The 23,085-nt window shown below is 34.3% G+C and overlaps 1 protein-coding gene across 1 annotated transcript in view; it reads right to left on the bottom strand.

Annotated features, from left to right (window-relative positions):
* Positions 1–23,085, bottom strand: part of LOC150101399 (protein sel-1 homolog 1-like) — a 279,247-nt gene that overhangs the window by 204,759 nt on the left and 51,403 nt on the right. Inside the window, exons 4-5 of the mRNA XM_090400935.1 lie at positions 22,501–22,663; positions 8,288–8,341 (exon numbers count right to left, since the gene is read on the bottom strand). Coding sequence (XP_090257061.1) covers positions 8,288–8,341; positions 22,501–22,663 — 217 coding nt within the window. The remainder of the gene's footprint in view (positions 1–8,287; positions 8,342–22,500; positions 22,664–23,085) is intronic.

Genomic DNA, 23,085 nt, shown 5'->3' with positions numbered 1-23,085 from the left:
TTCAAATACACTGAATCATCTAGTGTGTCAGCTGTAAACATTCACTATTATGCAAAATTTTTAAATGGTAACTAACATAGTGTAGGTCTGATACATTGCATAAATCATATGAAAGACTTCCAATTATGATGTATGATAAAGCCTTAATTTCTGTTTAGGATGCCTTGATAACACACAATTCAACATATAATGAATTTAGTTTAATCCTTTATCCAAGTGTGAGCAAACAAAGTTTGTGCTTGAAAATATCTTCAGGACTGAGGAAAGGTAGTGCAAACACCAGGCAACTTGAAGCAAAGGTGGACCAAGCTATCATCACTCCTATCTCAGTAGGGATATGTATAATGTTATGTATAATTACGGATATGTATAATGTTATGCAGTAAAGGAAGGGCCACTACTCAGACCAGTTTCGACCTTTATTGAGGTCTCGTCAGTGGGAGCAAGGCCCAGAGGTGGAGATACCAAGGCAGAAGCAATGGAGAGGTCATCTTTACTAATAGGAGTTGCCAAAAGATGTGTCACCTTGTTATTAAATTACTCTGGATTTAGAGAAAGATGTTGAAAGTTTATTTTACACTTGGTTAGACTATAATGAATAGTTTACATATCTGTAAGGATATGTAAACTAAATCCATAGTTTACATTATACATATCCGTAAGGAGATGTGTTTTGCATTATGGGAGATACTGAGATAGGAGTGATGACAGCTTGGTCCACCTGTGCTCCGAGTTGCACTACCTTTCCTCAGTCCTGAAAATATTTTCAGGCACAAACTTTGTTTGCTCACACTTGGATAAAGGATTAAACTAAATTCATTATAGTCTAACCAAGTGCAAAATAAACTTTCAACATCTTTCTCTAAGTCCAGAGTAATTTAATAATAAGGTGGCACACCTTCTGGCAACTCCTATAGGTAAAGATGACCTCTCCATTGCTTCTGCCTTGGTATCTCCATCTCTGGGCCTGGCTCCCACTGACAAGACTTCAATAAAGGTCGAAATCGGTCTGGGTAATGGCCCTTCCCTTAATGCATAACATTATACATATCCGTAATGAGATGTGTTTTGCATTATGGGAGATAGTGAGATAGGAGTGATGATAGCTTGGTCCACCTTTGCTCCGAGTTGCACTACCTTTCCTCAGTCCTGAAGATATTTTCAGGTGCAAACTTTGTTTGCTCACACATGGGATAAAGGATTAAACTAAATTCATTATAGTCTAACCAAGTGCAAAATAAACTTTCAACACAATTCAACAGATTTTGAAAGTCTGTAATGTAATATAAGGTGGTTTTCCAGGTAAGGAATTCATATCATGCTCTATGAAGATGCATGGAAGAAAATAAGGCCCATTCATTCTTCCTTTTGTATTCAATAACATATGGTAAGTTGTATCCTATTGTACATTATACTGTGGGCAGGCTTATGGTTGCATGGAAGCCTTGCTCCAGAAACAAAACATGGAACATTTCATTTGGCCATCCAGACCAACAAAAAATTATAAATCAATTCAAAATTTATGTTCACTATGAATAATTCCAATTACATCTGCCCACATAAACACAAAGTGAATAATGGATAACCAATCTTGAAGCATAATCTCATATTTATTTTGAATTTCAGTATCCAAAAATGATAATTTCATTTTATCAAAATGAGAATAAATTAGTAACTTTAGCCCCTAATGAAATGCATGTGTTGAAAATATCTGAGACCAGAACTCTCAAATGTAATGTGTTATTCTATCATCTGCATTCTTTTCCTTTTAGGTATAATGGTTGAATTTGGGAAACAGAAACTGAAACAAACAGAACTGCCATCAGTAGGAACATGGAATGTACAGACACTTTAGATGTCAGGAAAATTAGGACTGGCGGAGATGTGATGGACATCGTCAGGAGAGATAAATGGATGTGAAGTCATATGTTCAGGGCATGACACCAAGTCGAGGCAGGAGTTGGCTTCCTTCTTAACAAAAGAGCTAGAGAGGCACTGTTAGGATCAAACCAGTCAATGAACAAATCATAGTAGCAAGATTTCAAGCAAAACCATTTAATATATCAATAGTCCAGATATATGCACCCACATCTGACAGCACAGATGAAGATACCGACTTATTTTACAAAGATCTGACAGAGACAATAGAAACAATACCAAAGCAAGATGTACTAATTATTGAAGGAGATTGGAATGCCAAAGTCAGAATAGATAATGATTGTTGGGAAAATATGGTTTCAGAGAAAAAAATGAACGAGGTGAAAAAATGTCAGAATTTGCTGTGGACCACAAGATGATGATCTGCAACACAAGATTCCAACAAAAGGACTGTAGAAAATGGACGTGGCAATTAAATGATGGGAAAACCAAGAATATGATCGATATGATTACTTAAAAGAAGATGGATAACATCAGTACAGCAGTGTCGAACTTTTCAAGGAGCAGATATAGACTCAGATCATAGTTTAGTGATTGCAAACATCAAGTTGAAATTAAAAAGAAAATGTAAACCCCATCATCAGAAATGAAGAGATACAGAAAGAATGAAGCAGAAATAGGAATAAGGTACAGAACAGTGTTAAAAGAGAAACTTAAAAGTATGGACAAGGAAAAAAAATTCGAATCTAAGAGTGAAAGGAGTAATCAAGGAGATGGAAGATGCAGTTGAAGAAACAGTATCAGAAGAAGTGCATTACACAAGAAACACTGAAGTTAGTACAGGAGAAAAGAATGTTGAAGATACATCAGAACAAATAGAGGAACAATATAGAAGAAAGTGTAATGAGGTGAAAAAGAGTCAGAATGGATAAGATGAAATGTTTAGAAGCCGAATACAATAATATAGAACAGCACTATGGAGAAAACTTTTATGGAGAGCATAAAACTAGGGAGGTGTACAAAATGATTAGAACCATTAATAGAAAGAAGGTGGCAATCAAAACAGACAACAATCTTCTTCTTCATCATCTTCATCAAATTCCTGCCATGTACCCTCAAGGGGTGTACAGGATATGATAGTACTACATGAAAAAAATTACATCATTATTAATTTCCTATCTACAATTTTCCTCCAAATCAGCCTGTTACTTGTCAACACTCCAACATTATCAGATCTTATATTTCTATCGTCTAAAGCACTTTGTACCGTATCAATACACCTATATCTTGGTCTTCCTCTGGGTCGTTTTGCTGGCAACCTGGCAGAGAACACTTGTTTTGCTAATCTTTCCTCGCCCATTCTGTTTAAGTGACCATACCATCTGAGATTAGCTCTGCTAACGCATTCCTGGATGCTGACAATGCCAAGTTCTTTCCTAATATCCTTGTTTTTAATATGATACTGCCATTGATGCCATCTGTTCAGGCCTATAATCTTTCTCAGGACTCTCATATCTGTGGTCTCTAGTCTTTGGTCAAGTGTTTTACTTCTGACCCAGCTCTCAGATCCATAAGTTAGAACTGGTTTGAACACTGTCTTGTATACAGCTAATTTAGTGTTCCGACTAATTTCTCTCTTATTCCATATGAATTTATTCAATTGACTTCCCACCATACCAGCTTTGCTGATTCTGTTCTCTATTTCTATATTTAATTTACCATCTTCACTAAAAATCGTGCCTAAATAGCTGAAATGTTTTACTTGTTCCACAGGTTCTCCATTCACAACACAGTTGACATTTTCAATGATTCTGCCTATTTTTATTGTCTTTGTTTTTTTATTGCTGACCTTCATACCATATCTATTACAACAGCTATTCAGTTTAGTCAGAGAATCTTGCAGCCTTGTAGCGGATTTATTTAGAAGTATAACATCATCTGCATAAAGCAAAGAGCTGACATTAACATCTCCAATTTTGATATTATGTTTAATACCACTTTCCTTCATAATGTGATCCATATAGATAATGAATAACAGAAGGGATAATGTACATCCTTGTCTCACACCAGATTTAACATTAAACCATCTTCCTGTACTTCCTTCAATTCGAACTGCTGACTTACAACTGAAATAAAGACTAAGTATTGCTTGATATAATGCCCCATTGACACCATATAACTGCACCGTATTGAATAGCTTCTCTCTTGGCACCTTATCATTTGCCTTTTCCAGATCGACAAAACTTAAATACAGATCTTTGTTATATTCCCATGCTTTCTCGACTATTTGTTGTAAAGTGAAGATCTGATCCTGACAGCCTCTATTTGGCCTGAATCCAGCTTGTTCTTCACCAAACTTTTCTTCCACAATTCTTCTCAACCGTTTCTCAAGTATACTTGCATAGATCTTGCCAGGAACACTCAGTAGGGAAATACCTCTGTAATTCTCGCATTCAGTTTTATTTCCCTTTTTATATATGGGTACTATGAGAGCTCTACTCCAATCATCGGGAATTCGTCCCTCTGTCCAGGCTTTCTGAACTATACAGTGCAGCCACTGTAAGACTCTTATACCACCATACTTCAGCATTTCTGGTCGAATATCATCTACTCCTGCTGCCTTTCCACATTTCAAGCCTTTGATGGCTTTTTCGACTTCAAGTATGGATATGTATTCCTGACTGCATGCCTGGTCAGTGTTTTTTACCGCTGTGCTGTCATCACTGTTTGTTTCATTTAGCAAATTTTCAAAGTAATTACTCCATACTTCAAGGATATCTTTTTCTCCCATTTTCATTTCACCTTCATCATCTCTAACTCCTTTTACAGCATTCTTTCTTCCATTCCTAAGCTTCTTCAACAACCTCCAGAATATTTTGCCACCTTCTTGATATTTATTTTCTATGTTCTTGCCAAAGTCCTTCAATGACTTTTGTTTAGCTAGTTTTACACAGGACTTTTACACAAGAATGTTTAGCATTCTTGCATTTTTCTCTATATTCTCTAAGAGCACAAGCTGCATTATTTGACAGGAACTTTTGGTATGCTTCCTTCTTTTCCTTCACTGCCTCTTTAACTTCCTGTGTCCACCAGGGAGTTCTGATTTTTTTTATCCTTACAGACAACCTCACCACATGCCTCTCTGGCAGAATCAATGTTTTCTTCAGAGTTTGCCACTGAATCTCCAAGGTTTGATTCCTGTTCTCAAACTCTTTCATTTTTTCTTCAATAATCTTTGTGTATTTTAGTCTACAGCTCACATCTGAGAGCTGCTCAACTTTTATTCGCTTTAAAACTTTCTTACATGTTATTCTTTTCAATATGAAATTCAATTTTATCCTGCTCAAGACTAAATAGTGATCACTTCCAATTTCAAATCCTCTGTACACTCTGGTGTCCTGCACCAGGGAGAAAACATCACTATCAACAATAACATAGTCAATGAGACTTTTCTTATTCCTAGCCTCTTCTCTCCATGTGAATTTGTGCTCACTTTTATGTTGGAACATGGTGTTAGTAATAACCAGTCCATGTCCTGAGCAGAAATCCAACAGGTATTTGTCATTATTATTATTAGCTTTGCTCTTTTCTCCAAATTTTCCCAAAATATTTTTGTGTCTCACAATCATTTCCTACTCTGCTATTTAGATCCCCAACAAGGACCAACTTTTCATTTTTCATTGTGTCAGTTACTTTTTCTAAAGCCTCAAAAAATTCCTCCACTTCTACCTTAGTAGAACCTTCTGTGGGACCATAGGCACAAATAAGTCTCATTGTCCAGTTCCCCATTCTCATATTTGCCCACATTACTCTACTTGAGACTGACTGCCATTCAAGAAGATTAGCCTCGTATTTTGTGTTGAATACTATGGCTGCTACTCCTTTTCCTTGATTGTCATTGCCTGAATATAACATTTTGTATTTATTGCTCAGAAAGATCAAACGGTTTTTGTCTTTTTTGTTTCAGTCACCCCTATTATGTCAATCTGGTACTTATCTAATTCCTCAGCTAGCTCCATTTCTTTGCCATTCAGGCTTCTTATGTTGATAGTACCGATCTTTAACTCTGGTGATGTTGAGTTGGGGTTTGTTTTCAGATTTGTTCCAGTAGCTGACTTTTCGCTGTTCGCCCTGGTTCCCTGGCGAAAACAACGGGGGCCTTGTTTAACCGGGCGACGCCCCAGCCGGCATGAAATTTTGTCATGTTGTACCATCATTTTTTATTTCGGTTTAACCAATAAGAATACAATTTGGTCGGCTAATCCCAAATTGCCAGCCCATCCTCGTTCGTTCAGTATCAAAGTAGATACCCAACAGGGTGCACCACGAGAAGGTGAGGATTGGACATTAGGTCAGAAGCCCTGGTCGGTTCTCCGCATTCCTTTAAAGGCTATGTGGAGGTCTCCTCTCAGTTATACAGCTTTCACCCTTAAGCACCCCTGGAATCATCTGGAATTTAACTTTCAAAATTGTGCAGTGTAGCCACCATTAAAATTTCATGCCTCCATATATGAGCATTACTTGTCAAATATCATCTGTGCTTGTATTTTACATTGTACATTTTATGCGTTTCATTGCTTTTTCTATCTAAGCACCAATATGTACTCCTGTTAACTTTCCTCGAATATTTTCTACAACTGTTCTGTCACTGTTTGTTCTATTTAAGTTTTTCAAAGTAATTCCTTCCGACATCTAGAATACCTTTATCTTCAGTTCAAGTACTTTTTATCACTTGATTCCTTTCATAGTACTCTTTCCTTCATTTCTAAGCTTCTTGAATTGGAAGAAAGATTACCAGAATATTCTGCTATTATCCTGATATTTATTATTACATGACACTTCCAAGGATTCCAAAGATCAAGGGAGGACACCTACTCTACAACTCTGTCTCCACCACTCAATCCACCAACTACAAACAACGAGCTGTAACTATTTTCATCATCTACACTGAAGGCATCTACTGCCAACCACCACCACCGCTAGTCTTTTCACAAACAATCACAAACATCCATGCCCATGGCAGGATTCGAACCCACAGCCTTTTGGCTGGAGAGCAGATACGCTAACCACTCGGCCAACCAGGCAGACAATCTTCTATATTCTTACTGAAGTCTTCCCATGACTTATTTAGCTACTTTTACACATAATTTAGCTCTCTTACAATTTTCTGTGTATTCTTTTAGGACATCTGCAAATGTATTTCCTAGGAACTTTCAGTATGCTTTCTTCTTTGCCAAGTTGCCTCTAACTTCTTGTGTTTCCCATAGTGTTCTTATTCTGCTATCTTCACAGACAACTTCACCACATGCCTCACTGGCTGAATTAATGTTCTTTTCAGCATTTTCCACTGAGACTCCAAGGTTTGGATCTTTTTTCAAATTGTCATTTTTTTTTCTTCAATGATGCTTATATAGTTGAGTCTACAGTTCACCTATGAAAGCTGCTCAAATTTAATTCTTAAAACTTTTCAAGTATTGTTCTTTTCCAAGTGATATTCATGAACCAGTATTAAGATATCACTATCAACAATAACAATCAATGAGACTTTTTATACTTCTTGTGTCATCTCTCCATGTGAACTTCTGCACATCTTTATGATGGGACACAGTGTTAGTAATGACTAGTCTGCATCCTGAACTGAAATCCAGGCAGATACCTACCATTATAAGACTTGCCCTTTTCTCAAATTTTCTGAAAAAACTTTTCTCAAGGCTTGGTGGGATTCATTTGCTCCTCTGTAGTTTGGATCTCAAACAAGGAGCAGCTTTTCCATTTTCTTTATGTTAGCTATCTTCTCTAATGACTCAATATATTCCTCTACTTCTTCCTTAGAACCTTCTGAAGTTTGCCCAATGACTACATGAACTTGACTTTTAATCAAGAAATTTATCATCATGTTTGGTATTGAATGTTATCACTACTCCTTTCTTTCTTTCTTTGATCATTATTGCCTGAATATAACATCCTATATTTTGTGTAATCTCACTTGTTTTGGTCTCTCAGTAACACTAATTATGTCCATGTGGTACTTTTCAAGTTTTTCTGAACATTCAATATCCTTTCCATCAAATACTCCTTATGTTGATGGTTCCTATCTTCGATTCTCCTGATGTGTTTGGTCGAGTAGATGACTATTCACTCTGATTCTCTGACTAAACAGTAGGAGCCCTGTTTAACCAGGAAACCCAAACCAGCAATGAAACAGCTTAAATAGTTTAAGATGGTAAAGTTATTACATTAATGGTATTTTAGGTATTCTGAAGCAGAGTTGTAATACATATTATATGAACCATTAAACGGTTAATTAGAATTACACATTATTTATTAAAAAATCTAAGACAAAAATCATGAACTTCATACTCATTTAAAACAGAAAACCATTCTTCAAGAAAGTGACTTATACAGTTACCTTTGCTTGACTAGAAGGAACTCCTAATCCTGTAGCATACATGAAACCTAAAAGCTGATACAAAAATATAACTTGGTAAGCATCAAGTTATAAATAAAATTCACAATGTCATGAAATGATAAACACTCAATTGAGAATATCATTATTATTTTTAATAATAATAAAAATTCTAAAGATTTTTGTAAAGTGATAATTTGAGAACATATACAAAGCAACAGCCTGTGAAAATAGTCTGTCATCTTAACAACACTAGTAGATAGAAAGCTGCTGTAAAGCAATAAGAAAACTTCACTATAACAAACTCCTCCTAAAACAAAAAAAAATCCCAACTAAAGTCACACATATGCCATTTTAAAGAAAATTCAGTATAGTAAACTATCCACTACAATAAACAATTCCAGCAATTTATAGGAGTATGACAGCATATGGTGTGGAATCAGCTTGGTAAAAATTTACAGTGAAAGTCTAATTTCTGTTGTTGATAGGAATCTGGAAAATCCGTAATGAACTTATTATTATTATAGAACACCTCCAGGGAGTCCAAAGACTCATCAAGGGAGGACACCTACTCTACAACTCTCCGTTTCACACCACTCCACCAACCGCAACTACCTTCACCATCTACCGCCGACCACCACCACTAGTACTTCACAGACAAACATCCATGCCTGTGGCGGGATTCGAACCTGCAGCCTTTTGGCTGGAGAGCAGATACGCTAATCACTCGGACAACCTGGCCAGCATTATGTAATCTGAAAGATGTTAAGAAAGGAATGTCCTAATTATGGGTAGTATATTTCACTAAATATCACTTATGGTTGCTGTGATATCACGTGTAATTAACATAATTATTGCCAGATGAGCATTATAAATGATATTCTTCTGTACTATCTAGGTTTCCTTTTTTCTCATATACCATCAGCAAATGAGAGAAACCTATCACACACATTAGTGCTATGAAAGGTTTAGATCAGTGTTTTCCAACATAGGGCATACGCCCCACAGGGAGACAATTTGAATATTTTGGCGAGCAATTAGAAAATGATGTTGCATTTGTCACCTCATCACCACTGTCAGCAATAAATTATCGATGTTGCAACCCGGACTTCCCGAGAAAAAAAGCTGCAAACACTAGTAGAGCAGTCAACAAATATTTGGTGGCATAAGTGTGTTAAGGTTAGATCATAGCACTGTCATTTCTGAAGAGTAAACAGTGCCAATTTAACATTGTGCAGTTTTTGTTGTAGAAACAACGAGGTAAGTTTGTTTAATTTTTGTATGTATTTGTTGGTGTTTTTTTGGTGCAGACCTTTTTTTTATGTAAAATTTTTACATGTTGTTAGTTCTCTGGCTAAATAAGTGTGAGGTAACTGATGCTGCTGTATGTGTTATTGCAGATCACCTGAGCAAAATGGCCTGCGATTTAAATGACAGATTTTCTGATTTAAAAGAAATTTATTTTCCATCTTGGATAACTCAGCCAATGCTAGTGGACTTAACTGTTGTAGCTATGCAGTATCGAGAACTCTCAGATGCAAAACGATGAGTCTATTAGAACTTTATTCAACATAAAGGGAACAATGGCATGGCATTATGACAAGACAGAAACGAAATACCCAAATTCAACTAGTTTTGCAAGAAAATTAGTGTTGCCCTTCCCCTAGTCATATTTAGTTGAATGTGACTTTAGTGCTGTAAATGACTTGTGTTTTCTGAAAAAAGAAATCATTGGGATATCACAAACTGTGGGAATTTGAGATTGAAATTGACTAAATTAGTACCTCAAATAAAAACTCTTTGCAGCAGACATCAAGCTCAAGGAACACATTAATTTGGATTTTATTTTTACAAGTGGAGTTCGATTTATGCTTTATAATATACTAAGTGTAATATAAAATTTATATTCAACGAAGAAAGTCAAATTAAAAACAGTTTTACCTATGTTCCTTTTTTATTTGAGGTACTTATTTATATTATAATTTTTCAGAACTTGGTTAACTATTATGCTGAAGAGGGGATCAAAATCTTTGAGGCATTGAGGTGGGGCATGATCCAAAAAAGGTTGGGAACTAGTGGGTTAGATAAACCACATACTGCTCTAGAGACCAAATTAGGTATTTCTGATGTCCTTTCAAGCTCCTAATAAACAAGGTGGTGATGGCAATGAAATTTATATACTACACAACAGTCCCAACAAGTAATGTGTTGGCTGAGTACAAGTGGCATCAACATTCTAATGGAAATTTGCTGTTTTAAGGATACTTGTGACATAAGACTGAATGATATATGCATGTAAACACAAGAAAGATATTTCATTAACCAAATATTTCGGTCTGGAAATAGCAGACCATCTTCAGTGGTATTACAAGAACAGTTTTAAAAAAAATACAAGCTAGAATACTAACAATAGATCGTTAAAAATAGAACATGCCGGGTGATGTTATATCACTAAGTATGAAAAAGAATATTTTCAAGTAGAGACACAATTGAAAAAAAAAAAAAAATTAATGAGTAATCTTGATTCGACTTTCCCAGATTTTTGATATAGATATACAGTCATTACGATTTAGGTTGGGACGAAGGAGCAAGGCCTCCACGCTTTCAAACAAACAAACAAAGTTTCAATACGTCGAGTGCCTATTCCTTATATCTTCGGTATTTCAGAACCTATCGCAAGAATTTTAAAGAAATATGATTTAACAGCTACATATTCTCCTATTAACAAATTCTCCTATTAACTCAACTTTATCTCTTCCTGGAGTTTATCAAATTCCTTGCAACTGTGATCTCTCCTATTTTGGACAGACTGGACGTTCTCTTGAAAAAAGATTCCAAGAACATCAATCCTCCATTCTTCACAACAAACCTGAAAAGTCTGGATTGGCTCAACACAGGATTGAAACTAACCACAGCATCTTTTGGTCCAGGACTTGCCTCTTGCATAGATCCCGTTATAGGTTTGAACGTTTGTTCAAGGAAAGTGTGGAGGCCTTGCTCCATCGTCCCAACCTAAATAGTAATGACTGTATATCTATATCAAAAATCTGGGAAAGTCTAAAAGATTACTCATTAATTTTTTTTTTTTTTTCAATCATGTCTCTACTTCAAAATATTCCTTTTCCTACTTAGTGATATAACATCACGCACCGTGTGTTCTATTTTTAATGATCTATTGTTAGTATTCTAGCTTATATTTTTTAAAACTGTTCTTGTAATACCACTGAGGATGGTCTGCTATTTCCAGACCAAAATATTTGGTTAATTAAATATCTTTCTTGTGTTTACGTGCATATATCATTCATTCTAATGGAAACTGAAAGAATTCCTCTTTCTTATCAACAAATCAAGGGCGATTAATTATATAAATTGCTGCCTTGATGTTACTATAATTCAGATCTAAAATTAGATCAGAGTGATTTGATTGAATTGTGTTGCTAAATAATAAATTGAACTTAACTGCCAGTGTTCACTGCATTGCATAACTGGTTTTGATGTTTTATTTAACTTCCTGAATCATCTCATACCATAAATAATTATGCATTTTACTTATTTTTTACCTTAGTAGCTAGAACATTATTACATGACAGAATGTCTCTGCAAGAGTTTGCAGAAACATGCCTGCTTGACTGAGTGATTAGGATATACTATTCTGTATCAGGTTGTGTTGGAATTCCACCATGGGCATGGATATTTTATGAATGTCTTTTGAGAAAGTACCATTTTTGGTGTTTTGGAGAAGGATTTACAGATTAGATAATCCTTAATCCTACTGATAGTACTATAAGTTAACAGTCTTGCACATGGTAGGATTCACCCATGCAAAAAAAAAATATATATATATATATATATATATTTATTTATTTACTTGCATTACAGAAAAAAATATTTAAAAAAATTTTTTTTAAGTCTTCATTATGATTAATGCCAAAGATTATTAACTACACACTTGCTGATGAAGCATGATAACATTAATTATCTGATCACTATGAAGTTTATATGCTAAATATCAGCAGATTCATATCCTACCTTGTGCATAACTGAATGGAGAGAATTTTAATTAGTCACTAGTAACACACTAGAACAAAAAACTGACTAGTTTGTTAAAAAAATTTTAACACTTAACGGATGCTCCAAAAACACAGACAATAAGACATTTTAACATAATCCTCCTTGCCAAAATCAGAATATTCATCCCTTATATTGATAAACTATCCACTAAAACTGCTATCCTGCTTAAGGATCCTAATATCAGGTAGTTTCAATATATTTCAGGTAGCTTCAAAACAATATATATAGTTTTGAAGCCAAACTAAACCATCTGTAGCCTCCTCTCATTTAAACATCCCAGTGGTGTTTATAAGAAACCATATTCCTGTGGTCTAGCCTACATAAGCCAAACAAGCCACAGTTCTGAACTGAGGGGGAAAAAAAAAGTTGGTGACATAGATCATAAGACCACCTATTAATAACAAACAACTGACTGAGATAAAGCCACCATGTCCTATTTAGAAGAAATCTTTTGCTCAACAGATTAAAGAATCTGACAATTTTTCACTCACAAGACTCCTTCAATAAAAATCATGGTTTGTTCCTAAATGAAGGCTGGAAATCACTGTGCAGGACCTCTTAGTATACATCAGAATTTAACATCAACAAATATCTACAGACTCCACAAAGAGACAGCTAACTTATGCTAAGCATTACTGTGGTCTCATTTGTGTTGGATTGTTTTCTTCTAACCATTTATTTATATTTTAGCATCAACTGCGTTCTTTATTTCTCTCATTAAACAGTCCTGAAGAAGCCACCAGATTACAGGTGTGCAATATTAGTAGGTTATATTTTTTTGTTCTAAACATACTAATAACAACTAATTAAAATTTCCTATTACTTAAAGATATGAACATCTACAATGAACATTGTAGATGTTCATATCTTCAAACAATGTGTGCACGTGCACACACACACACAAATGAAAAGAAATCAAGACACATGACGTTTGATTATGTTAAATGCATGCAAATAGATCATAAATATGCTCTTCATCTCTCATTACACTCAGAATTCTCCAACTGTTGCTTTAAGACACTATATCCTAACTGGCTTGAGAACATAATTACCTCAACCTTTAGAAAAATTTTCTAAAAGCTGCAAAAAATACCATATATGTTGCAAAATGTTTTCAAGAGCACCAAAACCAGATTACTAATACTATTGATATATATATGCCTTCTAATAAACTGATCAAAACTATGAAAATGGGCAGGAACATAGAAAACTTCAGCTGCATTCTGAATGGAGATACTACAGAACAAGTAAAATATTTCAGCTATTTACGCACAGTTTTTAGTGAAGATGACAAGTTAAATCTGTAAATATACAACAGAATAAACAAAGCTGGTATGGTGTGTAGCCAGCCTGAATAAATGTTAAGTTAAATACATTTATATAGAATAAGAAAGAAAATAATAAAAACACCAAACTAGCAATACACGAGAAAGAATCAAACCAGTTTTAAGTTATGGATCTGAGAAGTGGGTTAGAGAAGGTAACAGATGGCATCAATGGCAAAATCATTAAAAATGAAGATATAAGAAAAGAACTTGATAATATTAGCATTCAAGAATGTGTCAGCGAGAGCTAATCTAAGGTTGTTTAGCCACTTAAATGGAATGGATGAGGAAAGGTTAGCAAAACAGGTGTTTGATGCCAAGATGAGACCCAGAGGAAGATCAAGAGCTAAGGTGGATTGATTCAGTAAGTGCCTCAGAGACAAGAAATGTTAGATATGACAATACTAGATTGCTCACAAGTAATAGACTAATTTGGAGGAAAGTTGTTGATAGGGGATTAATAATAATGTAAACTTAATCATGTAGTGCTGTCATAGTAACCTGGGCAGCCCTTAGGGGTACATATCAGGAAATTGAAGATGAGTGAGTGTGTGTGTAAACTAGTAATGGTGAGTATTTTAAGAAGAATGTTGGTGACAGATTCATAGAGTAATGAAAATTCATGTTATGGAGGAACGAGCATGCTACAATTGTAAATGAAATATATCAATAACAATTTAACAAACAAGATTTATTGGTAGTTACACTTTTGTCACTTGTTATAAGGGCATAGAGAGAGACAAAATACTAAGAATACTAAAATATTCCAAAGGTGATATATCATGTGCAACCTGTTCACCACTGAAGAACCACAGCTATATGTGCAGCAGTGTTCTCCTACTGGAGTTCAAGAGCTCCACTGAACTACATCCTAAACATCTACTACAAGAAGGTTATATGTATATAACATTAATTTTTTAAAATATTGGTCACAGCTGTATGTTTTGAATCATAATAAAAATTACTAAAAATATTAAAATAAATATCAGCTACAATTTATGGCAGTATCACTTTAAATGTTGATACTGTCTGAACAATTCAAAAAAGTAATGTTTCATGTCTCCATAAAAAAGCTACTGAATAACTTATTGTGAAGATCTTATTCCAGTGAACAAACTTAGTGTAAATGGCATGAGATGCAAAGCTAGATTTACTAGATTTCAAACATTTAATGTCCCTTTAATTCTGACATCAGCTGAGCATGTATGTATCTAAAATAGGACAGGTGAGTGGAGAAAGGCAGCACACATTTTCCTTTCTTGGACACATCAATAGCAGGTAGTACTACTGGTATGATTCTTTTTTTCATCTATCAGAAACCTGTTCACATTATCCATCACAGAAAGTAGGTGTGGTCAAAACACTATCTGTTCTATAGTGTCTAATGGATGAACTAAATAACAAAAACCATGACTGCTAATGAATACAACTAGGATAACATTCAGATTTTTGAAAATTATCAACTCTCAACTTAATTTCAGCTATTAAGAGTGGGCATACTGTATCTTAAAGGGACATCAAAACAGATAGCACAAGTTATTCACAAACATGATCTACATACTGCCTTCAAACCAATTTATAAATTGTCATCCTTTTTCTGTCTACTACCAAGAACAAATCACTTCCATCTTTTTTTTTTTTTTTTTTAACCAGGTAAATGTCACTTGTCTTATTTTGAACAAAATGGCCAAATACAGTTGAGGTCAAAATTAAAGTACACAAAGATATCAGGTTTAAAATCTGACTTCACATCCCATGCTTCAATACTAGTCACAGCTCAGATCCAAACAACTGGACAACCATACTTCTAATACTAACTACTATGCTGTTGACTGAATTTCAAATTTTATAAACTAAATAAATTTCCTTGTTATTATTGCATGTTCTTTAGCCATAAAACAAACATTCTCTTAAATAGACACTTCAAATTTAATTGTCTTTTGATAAAAATGACCTGTGAAATACTGCTTCACCATCCAAATTTAAATTATTAAGACTGTACTCTGGTATCAAAATTCTGAGAGGTGATCATCATAAACTATCCTTAACATATTTTTTATAATGCTATGATAACATATGTGATCTTAATGAGGTATATGCGTTTAGGACTCTTCAAAATTCTTTTGAACACTAATAGCATGTTCTTTAAATACAGCTGTAACCAACTCAACTTATAAAGGCAACTATCAACTTATCTTTAATCAGATAAGTTTAATGGTTAAAGATAAGTTGATAAAGATATCAACTTATCTTTAACCATTTTTAGAACACTCTTTCTGAAGATGCTCTTATAACTGGAGCCAATAATATATATTTTATCATGTGTTAAATGATTATTCAACTTTTAAGCATGCCTAACACACATTTCTCAAAAAAAATATTTTTTTTTTTATCCAATGCTTGAGTGCATCCCAAATGGTGAAGTTTAGTGGCAAGCATATCTGAGAAAGATTATTTATTATTATTTTTAGTATATCACTCCTCCAACACTACCACAGGCCACAAAACTTATAGCAAATCAATGCTACATATGTGCAGGGATCAATAAAAAAAAATCTATTGATGTTTTTTTGAAGAGTAGGAGGTTGTATATGGGGAAGAATATCACTAAGAACAGACAGATGGAATGAAAAATAAACAGGCATATCTGTCTCAACATGTTAGCAATTCAACAGTAAATGGATAATAAGCAGTTCTTGTTCATGTAATACAGGCTTAACAGTTGTTAGAGAAATGATGGATGCCAGTTCTGATGAACAGCATCCTTGGAAATATCTACAGAAAAGATAGCATAAAAACTTACTGACTGTGAGAAATATCATCAGTTAACAAAGAATTTTAAGGTTTTTCATGCACCATCATTGAAGTGATAGCAATATTCCAGTGCCAGGATGATTTCTAGTAAAGAGTTAGCAGATGGATAACTAGATGAAAGGTAATGCCTTGAGCAAAAAAAGTCTTTTGAAAGCCGAGGTTGCTATAGAAGTGGTGTGTTGGGGGATAAGAGTTAGTCCGAGAAGCAATTTGGTCTTGATTGTTGTGCTAACTGTTATTATTGTTAAGGGGATAAGAACTAAGGTCATTTCTGCAAGAGAAAACAATCATGTTTTAGGAGCACCGAAGGTGACTAGGTTGTCATCACTCCACTGAAGAACATTATGGAGGTCAGAGCATAAGGCAATGGTGACTATCATTCCTCTTACTTATATGAGGAATGATAGTCACCATTCCTCATGTAAGTAAGAGGAATGGTGACTATCATCATCAACAAAACTGTGGATATGGTATGAGATTGTTGAGAAAAGGGAAGTTTATGTTTATCAGAAAATGGGATGTTTATGTATATGAAGAAGAGGAGGAGTGAAATAACAGAATCCTAAGGAACACCTGTACTGGTAGGATAATCTCAAGATAGAAAAAATCATCACATGAAGAGTGACCTGACAGTAAATTGGCAATCCAATTACAAATGGATAGGCTAAGATGGTAATCTGCAAAGAAGCTTTTGATGCCATATTCCAGTGTTCCAATATGCCATATTGGAACACTGGAAATGTTCCAATATCAACATAAATTTCTTCAAACCTTTTCATAGCACATGTCCAGAGGTTGACAACCCTAGATCTACTGTGGATCTTACTAGGGGCATCCACGATGATCATTGATTAGTTGACAATTCTCCAGGTGTTGGAGTTGACTGTTAATGACCTTAAATGGAAGGAATAACTCAGTACTTGATAGCAGACCTTTTTTTTTTTTTTTTGTGGAATTGGCTAAATATGAGCTTGCTTCCAAGCAGTAGGTCGGATGATAGCTAAGTGGAATACAATGCAAAGGGAAGGATAATATATTAGTTAAGGGAGCACATTTCTTGAGCACAATTGGTAGAATATGGAAACCATCAAGACCAGAAGCCTTTTTAGTATTCAGATTTTGGATGTTTTTCTGGCAAAAGGTGCAATGTTGAAGATAATTTGCCTTGGTCATCTATTAATAAATTGAATGAGAATACCTTGAGGTGATGTTGGAATAGTGCCTAGGGGTGTGTGTGTGTGTGAGAGAGAGAGAGAGAGATGGACAAAAATTGCATCTAATGACCTCAAGAAAATACTTTTTGCAAGATTAAATTTTCAACATTTAACTATTTCACAAAATCTAACTTGCTTTGTTAATGAGTTTTGCAATTGTTATGGCGCTTCAGTCTGGGCTGCAAATAAAGTTGGAGTCATTTACAATATGCTTCCATCCCCCATTAGCAAAATAACCTGGATGGGAATTTCGAACAGAGCAGGAAATTAACATCTTCAACCTTTTAGTTCTGTCCATTGCTAAACAAAGGTCTCCCCCAAAAAAATCGGGCAACTCTGTTTTCTGCCTCTCCCATCTCTCTCACTCCTGCAACTTGTTCCAATTCATCCCTCCGTCTTCTTCTTTGTCTTCCTCTTCTTGCTCCATCCATTGGTCTCCACTCTGTTGTTTTTGTAGTCCATCTTCCATCACTGCATCTGGCAATATGGCCAGTTCATCTCCACTTAGCCTGTTTAATGTATTTTACGACATCCATGACACCTGTTTGAGATCTTATCCAGGTATTTGTCTTCCTATCTCTTAATGTTATTTTTAGCATATTCTCTCCATTCAAAGTTGTATTCTCAGCTTTTTGTTTAGGGCTTCTGTTAAAGTCCATGTTTCTCCTCCATATGTTAGGACAGGAAATATGCACAGGTAGAAAGCTTTCCTTTTTAGACTCATAGGGGCGTCACTTCTGAATACGTCTCATTTTCACATAAAGCTATCCACTCAAGGTGAAATAATTCTTCATTCAATCTCTTTTCTTTGGCAGTCCTCAAAAGATATCAGATGGCCCAAATATACACATGAGGTAACTTGTTCTATTTCATGGTTTTCAACTTTGACAGTTTTTTGGTTTATGTATTTATTCATCATTATTTTTGTTTTTTCTCTATTTTTAATCCAATTACTCTGGAGGCTTTGTTTAGCTGATTTAGCCTTTCTTCCAGATTATCCGCTAATTTCAGATGATCCAGCCTTTCTCCATTTATGTTTATTCCATTTGTTTCCCAATTAAGGATTCTAAAGACTTCCTCTAATGTAGCTGTAAATAATTTGGGAGATATGTGATCGCCTTGCCGGATGCCTTTTTGTATTGGAAACTTTTCACTGTTTTTATATAATTTAATTACAGAGTTGCATTATCGGAGATATGTTTTACTATTTCAATATACAGTTTCTCGGTTCCCTGAGTTTCAAGAGTATTGCAGATGTTTTAACTGAATCAAATGCTTTTTCATAATCTATATAGGCCAGACATAAGTGTCCATTGTATTCAATTGAATTTTTAATAAGTTGCCTTAATATGCGAATATGGTCCAAAGTATTGTAATTCTTCCTAAATCCAGCTTGTTCACAGGATTGCATTCCCTCAAATTTAAATTTTCTATTATTTATAATTTCTGTGAAGACTTTTGTGAACTAAAGACTTGGTGGGGAGTAGGCTTATGGGTCTGTAGTTTTTAATTTCTTCCTTATATTGCCCTTTTTAAAAATTATTATTAGGAGTGAATTTTTTCAATTTTTTGGAATTTTTTTCTGTTTTAGGCATTTATTAGAGTTTGTTTGGTCAGCTGTTTGATTACTTCTTAAAACTGGGAGGACTTCCTCCCAGTTTTAAGAAGTCTACCATAATTCCATCTTCTCCTGTGGCCTTTCTTCGTTTCCCACAATACCATTTCCACTTCACCTTGTAAGATTTCAGAGGCATCGTATTCTTCCTCACTCGAGTTATCCATAGTTGATTAGTGGATGTCTCATTTCCTTGTCTTCATAAAGTTCAGTATAAAACTTCTGAATTCTTCTGATTATTGCTTCTCTATTTTTATTATAAGTTCACCATTCTTTCCTCTTACAACAGCTATTTCCTTTGTTCCAAATGATAATGTTTGCCTTATGATTTTCATATTGCTATTTTTTTTTCTATTGTTTCTTTAATTTTCCTAGTATTATACAATCTAATTTCAGTTTTCATTCTTTTGCATATAGTTTTACAAATTTCCAAATAGTCTATTTTATTGGTCACATTCAAACCTCTTCTTTTTTCATTACATCTAAAGTTTTCTGTCTTAGTTATTCCTCTCGTTGCATTTTTACCTCTTGTTTCTAGTGCACATTTCAAGAGAAATTTTACGATTTCATTAGCATCATCAATGGTGTCTGGGAACAACTTCTTTAGTTCATTTTTGAGTTATTCTCTATAACAGTTTTTACTTTGATAGAGATTTTGTAGATTCACTAAATTGGACTTGTTTCTTATGAGCTTATTCCATTCCCATTTTTTGTTGATCCTTACTTTTGTTCTAACTAGTCTGTGGTCACTTCCTGTATTGAGAACATCGGTATTATTTATTATATCTTTTGTTGGATATGAAGTATTTCATTATAGGTTTGTCCATTTGGGCTTCTCCATGTCCTTTTTTGATTAATTTTCTTGTCGAGAAAGCTGTTCATAATAAAGAGGTCATTTTCTTCTATGAATTCGATGTATTTCTCCTCTTTTCATTCTTCTGTCCAAATCCAAATTTACCGATGGAGTTCACATGGTCATCTCCGATTCCAATCTTGGAATTAACGTTGCCCATTATAATTATGTAGAATTTTTCCCTCCCTGCAAATTTTTTTCCTCCTGCAAAGCAGGCAAACCGGTCTTAAGAACAACGCTTCACAAAACAATTACACATGGTTGAGCGTGGGGGTAACGACCCCACCTTGTAGTGAGTTATGAAACCCAAAAATAGGAGGCCAAGGCCCTGCATGGGGGTGTAGTGCCAGAAAAGAATTCTTTAATGTGGATTCTAATGTTTCATAGAAATTTTTTCTATCTCTTCATCTGAATGGTCCATGGTTGAGACATATTTGTATAATTTTCAGTTGGTATCTTTTATTTATGAAGAGACTTAGTTCAGCTATTCTTGATATTTTATTAACAAACAGGACATTGTCCTTGAGTATTTTATTTATTAGGAATCCTAAACCACCAGTTGATTTTCTTTCACATTCACAGGTGGTAGAATAGATGTCCATCTTTAAAGATCCTAATATGGATAATCTCCTATCAAAAATTTTCCTCTAAATTAATCTATTACTTATAAGCACTTGACCTTCATATTACTATCATTTTCTATTGTTTCTTTACTTTTCCTAGTATTATACGATCAAATTTCATGTTTCATCCTTTTACATATACGTTTTAAAAATTTCTGCATATTCTATTTTGCTGGTGTCATTCAAATCTCTTCTTTTCTTCATTAGATCTAAGGTTTCCTGTCTTAGTTTTTTCTTTGGTGCCTTTTTACACCTCCTATTTCTAGTGCACAATTCAAGATAAATTTTGTTAAGATTTCATTAGCATCATCAATGGTAGTAGCTGTGTTTAACTTTTTTTTTAGTTCATTTCTGAGTGATTCTCTATAACAGCTTTTATTGTGGTAGAGGTTTTGTAGATTCACGAAATTGGACTTTTTTCTTATGAGCTTATTTCATTCCCATTTTTTGTTGATCCATACTTTTGCCTTTACTAGTCAGTGGTCACTTCCTGTATTAAATCTATTAAGCACTTTGGTATTATTTATTATATATCTTCTGTTGGAGAGGATGAAGTCTATTTCATTGTAAGTTTGACATTTGGGCTTCTCACAGTCCATTTTTGGTTGATTTTCTTCTCAAAAAAGCTGTTCATAATAAAGAGGTTATTTTCTTCTGCGAATTCAATAAGTCTTTCTCCTCTTTCGTTCCTCTGTCCAAATTCAAATTTACCAATGGAGTTCAGATGGTCATCTTGTTTCCAATCTTGACATTAAAGAAAGTCACTCATTATAATTATGTAAATTCTTTAGAATTATTTAATGTGGATTCTTATGTTTCATAGAAATCTTCTATCTCTTCAGCAGGATGGTCTGTAGTTGGGGCATATATTTGTATAATTTTTAGTTCAGCTATTCTTGATGTTATTTTATTAACAAAGAGGACATTGTCCTTGATTGTTTTATTTATTAGGAATCCTACACCACCAGTTGAGTTTCTTTCACATTCATGGTGGTAGAATAGATGTCCATCTTTAAACATCCTAATATGGATAATCTCCTATCAAAAATTTTCCTCAAAATTAATCTATTACTTGTAAGCACTCCAATACTGTCATATCTAACATTTCATCCTTCTAAGGCACTTCTGACTGAATCAATCCACCTAGACCTTAAACTTCCTCTGAGTCTCTTTCATGTTGGCATTCAACACCTGTTTTGCTAACCTTTCCTCACCCATTCTGTTTAAGTGGCCATACTACATAAATTAGCTCTGCTGACACATTCTTGAAAGCTAATGTCAAGTTCCTTTTTCATATCTTCATTTGTAACATGATTCTGCCATTGATGCCATCAGTTCACTTCCATTTTTTTTTCAGAAGCCTCACATCTGTGGTCTCTAGTCTTTGATCAAGTACTCTATTTCTAACCCAACGCTCAGATTCAAGTTTGCAACAGTTGCAAACTTCCAAGAAAAAACACTCACAAAACATGAAAAAAAGAGGAGAAAAGAAAGGAATAAAAAGTATTTAGAAGTAGTCAAATTTATACATTAAATAACAAAAACTGGAGAGAAGAAGGATACATATTAATCATCAGGAATCCTTGCTTTTATGAACAATATATAAAATTAATGAATGAAATTATGCTTTCCTAAAATACAAGACATAATTAAAAGAATTATGTAAAAAGTGATTATGTATCAGTAATAAGAAGCATTTACCATTTGTCCAAAGGGAGATCCTTTACTACATAAATGCTCAAAGTATATTCGAGCAGCAGTGATATTCTGTGGCAAGATGTCACCAAACATCACCGTTTCTCCAACAAGTTCCTGCGCTCTGGAATGATTAAGCCTTGCTGCCTGCTGAAGCAAGTCATATGCCCTACAATTAGTTAATTATTATATATATAAAATACATGTTTAATCTATAAAAATACCAAAAAATGAACTTAACTTACTTTATTTTTAAAAATATTTTTTTACGTAACTTCTAGTCGTGAAAAGTTTGAAACATATAGTACATTAAAACAAAAAATTACACAATAACCACAGTAATAAAATTTAATGAAAGTACAAATCATACATCATCAGCATGTGGAACCAAGCAAATCAAAGAACAAGAATACAAAATACATATCGGTTTACAATTGGAAAGGCTGCAGTTTGATAGAAATCAATATTAAAAAAATAAGACAAACTATTTTTGATATTTATATAAGATAGAATATCACACTTTTTGGGAAGAGAGCGATCATTCAGATTCAGGCTGATGTAAAAGGGCTTCACAACTTTCTTTGAAAAGGT

Source organism: Typopeltis vanoorti, chromosome 11 (assembly GCF_054136105.1).
Source record: "Typopeltis vanoorti isolate ZY-2024b chromosome 11, IOZ_Tvanoo_1.0, whole genome shotgun sequence".
NCBI classification, from domain to species: Eukaryota; Metazoa; Arthropoda; class Arachnida; order Uropygi; family Thelyphonidae; genus Typopeltis; species Typopeltis vanoorti.
The sequence above is the reverse complement of the archived record's forward strand: the minus strand, read 5'-3'. Positions and strand labels throughout refer to the sequence as shown.